This window comes from Sminthopsis crassicaudata, chromosome 3 (assembly GCF_048593235.1).
Source record: "Sminthopsis crassicaudata isolate SCR6 chromosome 3, ASM4859323v1, whole genome shotgun sequence".
Taxonomy (NCBI): domain Eukaryota; kingdom Metazoa; phylum Chordata; class Mammalia; order Dasyuromorphia; family Dasyuridae; genus Sminthopsis; species Sminthopsis crassicaudata.
In genome coordinates this window covers 557066145-557079418 of record NC_133619.1, presented here as the reverse complement: position 1 = coordinate 557079418, position 13274 = coordinate 557066145, and the positions used below count along the sequence as shown (strand labels likewise).

The 13274-nt window shown below is 36.3% G+C and overlaps 1 protein-coding gene across 1 annotated transcript in view; it reads left to right on the top strand.

Moving 5' to 3' along the window:
• The window catches only part of ME3 (malic enzyme 3), a 279762-nt gene that overhangs the window by 209170 nt on the left and 57318 nt on the right, over positions 1 to 13274 (top strand). The window contains exon 7 of the mRNA XM_074304676.1: positions 5232 to 5335. Within this exon, the coding sequence (XP_074160777.1) occupies positions 5232 to 5335 (104 nt within the window). The remainder of the gene's footprint in view (positions 1 to 5231; positions 5336 to 13274) is intronic.

Sequence of the window (13274 nt, the reverse complement as noted above, 5' to 3'; positions counted from 1 at the left end):
AAGTTGCCACACTGTAGGACAGAAAGGATTCAAAAAAGATATGATAAACTAAAACATTAATCCAAAATGAATGAAAGAGAAAAAATAATTTCATAGTGTGGTTCCCAGGAATAAGGAGGTGATGGTCCTACTCTATTTACCCTCATCTTGTCAAATCCATATCTGTATGTTGTGTTCAGTTCTTGGAACCACATGTTGGGAAGGGTATTATTGATAAGCTGAAGAGGATCCAGTAGAGTACAAGCTAGGAGATAAAATCCCTTGAATTTATGATATATTAAAACTGATTGAAAGAACTTAGAATAGTTAGCCTGGAGAAGAGAAGATGTGGAATAGAGAACATAATGACCATCTTCAAAAACTTGAAGATTATCATATTGGAAAGGAATTAAGATTTATTCACCTCAGAATAGAACTAGGAGCAATGGGTAGAATTTACAAAGAGAAAATTTAAGCTTGATATAAGGAAAGATTTCCTAGCAATTGATATTTCTTCATACATTTATTTTAAACTAATTTTTATTATATAGGCAGAGTGATATATTGAAAAGAGAGCTGATCTGAAAAGCAGGAAAATGTGGGTTCAAATCCTGACTCTGATACATATTGACTGTAACCCTGGGAAAGCCATTAATTTCTTAATGCTCTAAGAAACTTAACACTATAATTTACAAAGAAAATGCTGCCATATATATATATATATATGTATGTGTGTGTATGTGTGTATACATATATATGTGTATATACACACATATCATACATGCCTCTCCTTCCTAGAATACAACTTCTTTTATTATAGGAACTTGGTATAATTTATATTAAAATTATAAAATCCCAGAGTTATAAATTACTTTAGAGACTTTCTATTCTAATCCATATCTGAGCCAGTTTCTCCTCTATATAACTGTTTTCCTACTTCCCCTTGAAGACTTGTGTGATAGGACCATCTGTTGAGGTAGTTCATTCCAATTTTTGGACAGCTCCAACCAATTGTCAAGTTTTTCCTTATATCCTGCTGAAATCTATTGCCTGGCAACTTCCATCCATAGCTTCCAGATCTATCTTTGAGACAAGAAGAAGCAGCCTAATTAGTCTTCCAAGTGACAGCTCTTAAAATACTTGAACAAAGGAATTATGTCTCTACTAGAACCTAGCACAATGCATGTAAATAGAGCTTTGTGAATATTTGTTGAATGATAAATGAATTTCTGTCAACTGTCTCCAAAAACCTTTTTTTCCAAAAGAAATTTTAAGAGATCATTTGTTCTTATTGATGGTTTTTTTAAAAATGTCTCCACTGCTATATACATATCTCTAGCCCACCTAAAGAACTATCCCTTAACAGAATAAAAAGAAACACATTTAAGTAAAACTAACCAACATATTAACCAAGTCTGACAGCATAAGGGAAATATTACTCATTTATAGTTCCCCAGAAGATCTATTCTCATGTCTTTTCTTCAGGGTCATGCATGAATATTATGATTACACAGTCCTAAGAAGGGGAAATTTGTTGTTGCTTTGCATATAGTGTTTTCTTGCTTCTGTTTAATTCATTTTGCATTGTATTCTTGGTATACATTGTAATTTACAGTAATATTCCATGACATTTTTAATTTTTTGCTCCCATAAAAAAATTGCAATAAATATTTCAGTGGAATAGGGATTATACAAAATGTTATTTTAAAGAATTAAAAGATGTGTTTTAGCATTTATTCTGATGGCCATTTAACTCAGATCTTAGCAAATCATTGACCCTGGACTTCAGTTTTCATATAAAATTGAACTAAAATGTCTCTGAGTTTCCTCTCAGCTCTAACATTCTATGATTTGAAGTTTGGGTACCATATTCTATGCATACTCATCCCAAGGATTGCTTCTTAAAAGCATCAATGACATGCTATGAAAAAAGATGTCAGGGAAAAAGGTAAGGAGCCAGAAGAAAAAGAATAAGGTCCAATAATAGTAGCAGGTACAGATGTCTATTGTGTCTTATCAACTCCTCTCTGGGAAAGAAATAACCCAAGGCAGTAGGCCAACTTTAGAATCAAGCTTACCTAAGATTTTCCTGCGAAGACCATCACCCCAGAGCTGTTTAAGAGTTCTTTCTGCTGTCGATAATGTTTCTAGACCTAATCTCTAATGACTTCATCTTCATCAACCCTTTTTCTTTCCCCTGAAACCAAAGCTCAAGTTTATTTTTCTGAGAAATGCTAGTCACTAAGAAGAATAAGATAAAATAAAACCATTTAGAAAAATTATAGAATTCAAATCACAGGGCCTGGAAATCTTCTCCTGAGATCTCCCTGTTCCAGCCATCATTGGATGCCAACTTTATGAAATGGCCTCTCTAAGGGTTTGTCTTTGATCGCTTTCTTTTCTCCTCTTATGCTTTCTGTATCATAGCATCACAAATATAGAATCGAAAAAAACCTCAAAGGGCATCTACCCTAACTTCTTCATTTTGTAGATGAGGAAATGAAAATCCAGAGAGGTTAAGTGATTTGCCCAGCACAATTATGAAATATCAAAGATTAAATCTGAAATTAAAACCAGTATCTCTGTTTATGTGGGTTTCAGGTCCACTTCTTAAACTGCTTCACCTGAATGTTCTTCTAGTACTTTAAACTCAAATAAGCTCATTATTTTTCTCATTCCTCATTAGACGTCACATAATACTTTGTTTTGCAACTCCCCGATGCATTTATCATGTAATACTAAGAGTATAGTTACTGATGCTTTGCATCTTATATTGCTAATACACTGGGAATAGGAATTATATCAATCACAAACTTTCTGAGATTAGCTCAGAGATCTTGGCAAAGATCTAGATAAATCAGAAAGTGGATAGCTTTCTAAACACATCAAAAAGGGCCATGCACACAGTACATAGTTAAATGTTTGTTGAATAGATGAATGGACTGGATATGCTATCTTTAGAAAGGAAATAACATGTGAACTTCCCTGCCAGAAGAGAAATCTTTTCATCTTCTTTTGAGATGCAATGTTGATTCTTCTTCTCACTTCTCTTAGTGAGCTAACCTGGAACTCAGACTTTTGCCTTGGAGAGTAGGAGAGGAATGAGATGCTGCTATCCTCCTCAACTCATTAGCAAGGTGGACAGGAGCTATATAGGATGATACCAGCTGATTCCAATTAAACATTTCTCTCTGCTCACAAACTGGAAGAATCATTTGATCCCTAGAGAAGTAAATAAGTACCTGTTCATAGTCCAATTTTACAAACTCACAAATGCAGTACTAACATGTATAATGAATTGCACCAAAAGGGAAGGGCCATTTCTTATATCTTCTTAGGTTTAAAAAATTACTTCATAAGATTGGGATGAGATCATAGGAAGAAGAAAGGACGCTACATTTAGTAAGACCCTGGATTTTGTATATAAATACTACAATACTAATATAAAAACTAAGAGTTGGGATTTTTTGCAGGAGAGAGGTAGTGTTTTTTAATTTGGGAGGCATCTTCCATTCTGATTCAGGGATTCCTAATATTTTTTTATGTCATAAGGTTCATGGTAAAATCTGTGGATCCCCCCTCAGAATAATGTTTTTAAAACTTGAAATAAAATACATGAGTAACTAATTGTATTGAAAATTTTGTTATAAAAATATTTTTTCTAACTTCACAGACCCCAGGTTAAGAACCCTTTCTCTAAAGAGATGAAGGAACTTGCATGGAGACCGGGAGAAAGGAAATGAGGAGTTAATCTGGCTGCTTGGGATTCTGTTGGAAAGAAAAATAAAAAGCAAATTTCAGGTTTTTTCCCCAGGTTTTCTAGACTAATTCATCAAAGAAGAAGGTGAAATAAAAACTCAGGAGAGACAGACCATGTGTCAAGTAATAGAGATCATTTAACTAGCTGAATTTCTTTTGTGTTCTTTTAAAAATTTAAAGAAGTAAGTAGAGCAGGGCAAAAAATAAATCCCACAAGAAGCCATAATACTCTTGAGATGAAAATCAGGCCCAGAGTTGACCCTGAGAAAAATTGTGAAATAATAATAATAACAGCTTCTTTCTATTCATTAAGGATTTTGGTGGGTTTTACTCCTAACCCAATATACTAAGTAATATGATTGTCTCCATCCCTTTTACAGATCAAGAAACTAAGATTAAGAAATGTAAAAGTTTGCCTACAGGTACCCATAAAGTGAAGTCTAGAGCCAAAACTCAAACCCACATTTTCTAATCCCTATATAAGAATCTGTTTTTCTCCAGTGTCTCACTATTTCTCTTTGAGTTCTTCACTTCCTTATTCAGCACTCCTACTCCATAATTCCCCTTGCTCAAGAACTTGGTGCCCCCACAATGGCTCAGAAAGTGATATTGCAAGCCAATGATATTTAATTGGCAGAAAGTTCAATGAGTATGACACAACTTCCAAAAAAAGCAAATATGTCTTAGGCTGTCATTATAAACACAATGTCCTGATCAAGGAAGCAATTATCCCACTGTACTCTGGGCTAGCTATATCATATTTACAATATCATTTTTGGTTCATAAGTCAATGGAATTTGGAACTGAAAGGAATCTTAGTTATCATTCTGTCCAAGTCTTTCATTTCACATATGATAAAATTAAGACCAGAAAATGAGAAAAACTTGTAACATTAGTCCGGAAGTGTAATGGGCTATCTCAGTAGGTTCTTCTTGCTTAAGGTCTTCAAATAGAGAGTGAATTTTGTTGTGGAAAAGCACTGTCTCTGGAGTCAGAGATTCTGGGTTCTAGTCCCACCTTGGATCCTATGTGCCACTTTAGCTCCCTGGATCTCAGTTTCCTCATCTATAAAATGAAGAGATTGGACTAGATGGCCTCTGGAATATATAATATAAGCCTTCGAATAGTTGACCAAGGTGGTACTAAGCTCAAATTTCTTGTTGGTGTTCTCAACAAAGACAACTATATTGACCCAAAATCTAGAGCCTTGGGTTAGAGAAATGGCAAAGTCTTGACAAAGTTGGAGCCAACTCAATGAATCAAGTCCCCCAGAATCCCTTTTAGATTTAAAGCTTTCTTCTTGCTTGATGGTACCCTATTCTCCCACTATTTTCCTACTCCATACTAACCACCCACCCAACTACTCAGCTTCCACAGATAGGAAGAACCCATACTGGATGCAACTGGGAATGGACGGGCCAGAAACTCTTGCTAGGGTTGTAAAAACCCCTGCTTGGAAGTATTCACTGAAAACAGAATTTTGTCTGTTCCAGGCCCTGCTGAAAGACCCTCTATATATTGGACTGAAGCACAAGCGTGTACGTGGGAAAGAGTATGACGAGTTGATTGATGAGTTCATGCAAGCAGTGACTAACAAGTAAGCAGGCTGCTTTTTTTAACTTCATTTTTGAAATGGGACACAATGGGTGTTCTCCTTTTAAGATATAATCAAAACCTATGTCAACAGTGGTTGGGACCAATATATAAGCAAGAGTCCTTAAATACTGGCCCCTGGGTGGTCTAGAAATTAAATCTTAAACCTGAACAATTGGAGGCACTAAGCCAAATGTGTTTGTTCACTGCAAGAATCTGGGGGAGATGGAAGCCATGGAGAGATAATGGCTCTAGGATGTGACTAGAGAAGGAATTCTTTCTTTTTTTATGTCATGGACCCTGATGGGTGAAGCCTATGGCCTTTTCTCAGAAGTGTAAATGTGTGAAATAAGATATGAAGGAAACCAATTATACTGAAATTCAGTTATCAATGCTTTTTTAAGTTCATGGACTCTACCTTTAGAACTTCCAGTCTAGAATTAGTCACTCTGCTTTCTGAAAGGAAAACTACTTCATCTCCAGCTATTTTGGGCTCTGGAGTTCCTGTGTAAATTGTAGAATCTCAGAATTGGAAAGAACCCTATTCCAACAACTCTTACCTAAGTAAGACTCTCTTCCATAGGATACCGGGTAAATGGACTTACTTTACTTTAGGATGTAAAAGATGGCCCAATCTTCTTCTAGATAATTCCCATTGTTAAGATTTTCCTCAAATCAACATTGCTTCTTTGCATCTTCTACCCCGTGCTTTGAGATCAAAGAGACCAAGTCGAATCCCTCTATCCTATGAGTCTTTCAGATTTTGAAAATTTAGAAATCATTTTCTCCTATTCAGTCTCCTCTAAGATACAAGGAGATGAATAGTGCTATCCCAAAGAGGAGAAAAAAGGAAATGTACCCTCGACTAAACTGTGTTGGAAAGAGTTCTGGTGCATTAGCATGCATTTTCCACCTCTGCCCAGGGCCAGGTGATATTAATGTGCAGCCACCCGGGCTCTTGACTTGCAAGATTTATGAGGTGTTGTCCCTCAAATGTTTTTTCTCGCCTGGCTCTCTGCATTGAAAAGAGCCCCATAAGTGATGGGAATTAGCCTCTTCCTCCAGTCTCCCCTTCCTGAATCCATTTCTCTGACAGGCGCCAGCCCCACCTGTCACTCTTCATTGCCACCTCCTTAGCATGCCTATTTCTCCAACCTGCCAGAATGCTGGTTCTATCCCCTAGACTCCCTGGGCAGTTCAATCTGAATCATTCAGGCACATTTTAGGACCTCCCTCAGCCTGCCCCATGTCATACTCTTAGCTGAGGCAGCCTATTCCCCTTTTGGATAGCTATAATTGTTTAGCACATAAAGTATTACTTAAATTTGAGCAAAATGCTTGACAATGTCTATCTTTATGACAAGACAGAGAGATATGGGCTGCAAAGTAATAATAGATTCTGAACTAGTCAAACGGCCAAACCCAAACAATAATGATTAATATATTAACACCGACTTGGAGATTTCTCTAATGCAATGCCTCAAGTTTGTCCCTCTGCTGTTTTAGACTTTTATAAATGACTTAATGAAGATATTGTTAGTGACACAACTCTAACAGTGATAGCGATCTCGACAGACTAATGGGTCAAATTTAATAAACAAAATGTATGAGATCAGTTATCAATCAATAAATATTTATTAAATACCTATTATATGCCAGACATTATGCTAAACTCCAGGCTTACAAAAAAGAGGAAAAAGACAGTCCTTGCTCTTAAGGAACATACAATCTAATGAGAAAAATGTAAAGCCCTATACTATGTTGAGATCAGTTATCAGTACATAATGGGGAGATATAGCTAGACAACAGTGTGAAAAAGATCTGGAGAATTAATGAAGTCTGGGAAGTATTATGCACATATCATATGAATCAACAGTAAAAAATTGTCAGTAAAAATCTTCAGCTGTGTTAAGAAAGTCAGAGTGTGCACAATAAGGAACATAATTGATCTGATGTATTTTGGTTTTGCCAGACAATATATGGAGTATTATATTCCATTTTGAGAACCACGTTTTATTGTGGGAATTGGCAGAGAACAGCAAAGATGATAAGGAAGTCATTCTAGGATTACCTGAAAGAACTAGGGTAGCTTAGCTTAGAGAAGAGAGGATGATGGATGGCTGACTTGGTGATTGTCATGTGAAAGAAGGATATCAGACTTGTTCTATTTAGCCACAAAAGGCAGAACTGAGGAATAGATGGGAGGGTTATAAATAAGTAAATGTCAGCTCAGTGTAAGGGAATATCACCTAGTGATTAAAGCTGTCCAAAAGTATAAGTGAATTTCTTGAACAGAAATGTGAGAAGCATGGCCCTCAGGTTGCATGTAGCCCACATCACTCCCAAACATAGCTTGAAACAGATTAAAATGCATTTGGAAAATATTTAGCAAGCAAATTAAAATACAGTAAAAAAAAAAAAACAGGTAATATTACATTTTAAAACTAGGTCGATATGTGGTCTAAAGGGATCTTTATGTACAGTTTAGTGACCACCAGTCCTTTTTGAGTTTGATCTCAGTTATCTAAAAGAGACTAAGCGATGATTTGTCAGGCATTAATATAGGTTCTGAATCTAACACTTTAAGATTTTCAAAATATTTTAGAAGTAAATTAATGACCATTTATTGGGCACTTATATGACAGAAATTGTATTAAGCACCAAGGATACAAAAAAAGGCAAAGACATAATCTCTTCTCTCAAATAGCTCACATTCTATTTTATTTGATAATGGAGATGTTCAAATAGAAGCATCCCATACGTGAGAGATGTTGAACAGGGAGTTATTGGCCAGGTATGAACTGGATTTTTTATGAATTGGTTGTAGAACTCTAGATTTCTGTAAAATTTTAATATTTGGGGTTCTCAATACCCCACAATACTTTCTTGGGGTATGGAAGGATTGTCATTTATCTACTGAATGAGTCAGTAGCAATTCCATAATTCCCTACAGAGAAGTCCTTGTTCTTCATGTAAGAAGGTTAAATAAACTGTATATGAAAAGTTTTTTTTTTCATTTATCATGAAAAACAGTTTATAGTTGCACAGAAGCCCAGCCAGTCACAGAACAAATCCTGGAGAGGAACATACGTCAGTGGAATGGAATGTGTCTGATTTAGGAAAGATGATTTATTGAAAATTCATTGTTCTGACTTATAAATAATATAAAACAGATGTTTATCCTTGTTACTATGGATAGAGAACCCACTAGTCACACCACGGGCTCCCAAGAGGTTAATGATCACAAAATAAAATGCCTGGGAGGTGAGTCAGAAGCTCTAGGGTTAGAGGGAATGCATTTTAAGTGAGAACCTTGGGAATTGTTTGAGTTCCGGTTCCAGGATCAGTGCATCATTCCAAATATCCCATTAAAATAGCTTCCCATTCCTAGATGACTAGCCATTTAGGGATTGCTTTAAAACTTAGGAAAGACAATATGGTGTGGTAGAAAAAAGCACTTGACTTCAAGCCAAGGGGAAACTGAGTTCAAATCCCATTTCTGACACTGCTGTGTTCATAACCACGAGTAAGTCACTGAAATCTCCCTGATCCTCAGTTTTCTCATGTGTAAAAAATGTCTGTATATGATAATATAATGTGATATATAAGAATAATAACAAATAATATAAGAATAAAGTGAGACATTGTAAAGCATTTTATAAAACTTAAATCATACTATAAATTCAATTCTTATGAATTACCTTTGTTTATAATCATAATCTTAGACTTCATAATGCAGTAGAAAGAATACTTACTAAGATTCAGGAGATGTGGATTGAAATGGATTCTGTTGCTACCTCGTTGTGTAGCTTTGCACTAGTAATTTTTTATCTCTGAGCTTTAGTTTCCACATTTACATTATGACAGGGGAGAGTAAATTAAACAGATGTAATGACATGAATTATAATGGACTATAAAATCTATCATCAATTCAAATAATGATCACCTTCTTCCTTTACTTGGTCTTCAGGTTTTGTCTTAATTTCCTTGCTACTGTCTTCTGGACTCAAAGTCATGAAATCAAAGTCTCATATAGTATTAAGAGGAGAAATTGTCTAATTTAAGTACTTTATTTTATAATTGAGGAAACCAGAGTGAAGCAGATTCAGTCAGTTTTCTTCTTGTCATTTATAATATGCCATTTCAACAGATGCAGTAAAGTCCTTTGTCCCTTTGAACATCACTCTGCACTGTATTTCCTCCCCTTATTATACAACTTCTCTTGATTTGTTGATCAAAGGCAAAGCACTTGAAGGTCCATTTAAGTGTGGAAATTCTATGAAGTAATCAATTAATGGATAGGTGATAGAATGATAGCCAGAAAATTCCAAGAAACCATCTTCTCTATTCCCTAAATGAAACATGAATTCTCTCTATAATCTGTCTCATTATCCATTGCTTCTGCACATTGGGACCAATTGAGTAAGCCTTTTCATGATACCCTTTCAAAAGATGTAAGCAGATAATCATGCCCTTCTACATTACCCCCAGTTCTTTTTCCTATGCTAGAAAACCCTGAATTCCTTCAAATGAACTTCATGTGACATAATTTCAAGGCCGTTCGCCAGCTTGGTTGACCTCTAAATATCTCCAGCTTATCAATGTGCTTCTTAAATAGTTGTCCAGATGAAGTCTGATAAGAGCAGAATAGAGCGAGATCATCACTTCCTTAATCCTGAAAGTTATACCTCCAATAATGTAGTTTTTGGCTTCTACATCACTCTGCTAACTCATATTGAGTTTGTTACCCACTAAAACCCTCAGATCTTTTTGAGATCAGCTTCCTCTAACCATAACACCTCTATCTTACACTTGTAAAGTTGATTTTTGATAGCCAAGTAAAAGACTTCCAATTAATAGTCTTAATTTCATGTTATTAATATTCATATGCTAAATGTAGCCCAGTACTCCAACCTGTCAAGATATTTTTCAGCACTATCTGCTGTACTAGCTAATCTTCTCAGTTTCATATGGTCTGAAAATGTGATGAGGATGTTCAATCCTCATTCACCCTCATTCCTTTCCCCTCAAGCCCCAGGGGAATTTGGTCTCACTACTTCTCAAGTAAAATCTTCTCCTAGTCACTATTTACAGAGCATAGTGACAGAAGCTTGCCTCATCGTGGTGTTGATCAGAAGCCCTGAAAAAATAGAGAATAAGAATATAAAGGGAGACACCTTTTCTCCCCATACACTGAAAAACACATAGTACCTCCCAGCTACAGTGGGGACAGTGGCAATAATACATACCCTCTGGGTACAGAGCTACATGGTAGACACTGAGGAGAAATAATAAAGATTAGAGAAGGCACTGTCTTTGCCCTCATAGAGATTATAGTCTAGAGAGAGAACACAATTAACTATAACCAGCAACATGGCACAGTGGATACAGTCAGGAAAACCTGAGTTCAAATCATTCCTTATATACTTACTTGTTGTCTGATCCTGAGAAAGTCACTTAATCTGTCTCAGCATCAGTTTCCTTACCTGTAATATGGGGATAATAATGGTGCCTTCCTCCAAAGATATATTGTTATAAGGATCAAATGAAATAATATATGTAAAGCACTTTGCAAACCTTAATGAGCTACATAAATGCTAGCTGGCTAGTAGCAGTAGAGGTGCTAGTGATGGTGGTGGAAATAGTGGTAGAAATAGTGGTAGTAATTAGCAGTAATAGTACTGGTGGTAGTAGTAGTAGCAGTAGTAGTAGTGGTAATAGTAATAGTAATAATGGTAGTAGTAGTAATTAGCAGTACTAGTAGTAGGAGAAAAAAGTAATATTAATAGTAGCAGTAGTAATAGTAGTGGTGGTAGTAGTAGTAGTAGTAGTAGTAGTAGTAGTAGTAGTAGTAGTAGTGGTAGTAGTAATGGTAATAATAGTAGTAGTAGTAATTAGCAGTACTAGTAGTAGGAGAAAAAAGTAGTATTAATAGTAGCAGTAGTAATAGTAGTGGTGGTGGTAGTAGTAGTAATAGTAGTAGTAGTAGTAGTGGTAGTAGTAATAGTAATAATGGTAGTAGTAGTAATTAGCAGTACTAGTAGTAGGAGAAAAAAGTAGTATTAATAGTAGCAGTAGTAATAGTAGTGGTGGTGGTGGTAGTAGTAGTAGTAGTAGTAGTAGTAGTAGTAGTAGTAGTAGTAGTAGTAGTAATGGTAGTAATTAGCAGTAGTAGTGGAAGAGAAGGAAGCAAAAGAGGAGGAGTAAAATGGAACATGATAAATGAGATTCATAGCAAAAATCTAGCTAAAAGAGAAAGGTCATTGTAGATAGGAATATCAGGAAAACCATTATAAAGGACATGGCTTTTGTAAAAGGATGAGTAGGGATTCAAAGAGCAAAGAAGGGCGGGAGGACAGGCTTTCAGGATATGGGAAACTGTGTGAGCAGAAGCAGAGGCAGAGAAGTGCAGTTCAGGGTTGGGACAGTGAGAGGTGCAGGCTAGTTCAAGCACAGTAATGTGAAATAAGACTAGAGAGGTTGGATGGTACCAGACTGAGGGGAGTAGGACTGAATTTGAATCTCATAGGCCTCTCAAACTCTCCCTATTGAATTGAATCTAAAAAGATTTAATAGGAGTAAATCTGTAGCTAGGAAATATGTTGGACACAATTTCACCCAGCCTCATCATTTTCATAAATAAGAAGCTGATAATCTTATGAGACTCAATTTCAAGACTTTGTTCATAGGTGTGAGTAATGAGCAGAATTAGAACCAAGAGCCTCAATTTCTAATTCTAGTGGGTTTTCCCCATGGTATCATAATGCATCTTCCTCAGTCTTTCCCAACTCCAAACCCTTCTCATATTGGCATCTAACTCGGGACATGAAATGGTGGTCTTTATAAGGCATGTGATGTTGTATTAGGGGGGAAAACATAAGAATGAAGGGTCTTTCTTTGAGCCTTATTCAAGCATGAGTACAGTCCTGGCCATGGAACTCTAGAGACATAGGCCTTTGAGTTGGGAAAAGACCTTTTACGTCATCTAGGCTTTTCCCTGGGTGGTGTGGGGCTTGTCCCAACAATGTACTTTCTGTTGCTCTGACCTGGGCCCATCTGGTTTCAAAACCTCCCAGGCAGGACTGTTTCCATCACTTCCCCTGGAATTGCCTTTCTGCACAAAGGAACTCGAGTTTCCTTCATGCTCTACATAATTGCATTCCCACATGTGGAGAAAGCATTCACACTTTGGGGTTATAATGAATAAGGACAGTGTGGCTCCTGAGCCCGGAAAAATACATCATAAGACGGAATTAGGCCTTCCATGAGAGCAGTCATGTTTGCAGGTCAAATTCTCCCCGCCTCTGCCCCAACCTCTCACCATTACCTCATGGTGCATAAGACGATTATAAGCAGTCGATTTCAAATGTGTCAGTGAGGGAAAGACCATTATGACCAGCTCATTCAGGGACTTTAAAAAAAAAGCCTCTTGTGGGAACACAGAAAATCTCATTGCCCTCCAAACCAATTCATCTGGTTTAAGGGAATCTTTCTGTATGTCAGAGAATTAGAATTAACTTGTTTTGCAAACACGCAAATATTGGTCATAAGTAGAAACCCAGAGATGCCTGTAGTTAATATACCTCTATCATGTCTCTTTTTCATTTTCAAGGTAGGAAGAATTATAAAATAAAGGAAGATAATTTTTCTTGTGTAGCAAGACAACTGTATAAATATGCATACATATATTGTATTTAATATATACTTTAACATTTAACATGTATGGGACTATCTGACATCTAGGGGAGGGGTGGGGGGAAGGAGGGGAAAAGTTGGAACAGAAGGTTTTGCAAGGGTCAATGTTGAAAAATTACCCATGCCTATGTTTTGTCAATAAAAAGCTATAATAAAAAATAAATAAAGGAATAAACCTTTCCTGCTACTCTAACTTGGCAATAACCTTTTATCATGGCCCTTTTTCATTTTCAAGGTAGGAAGAATTA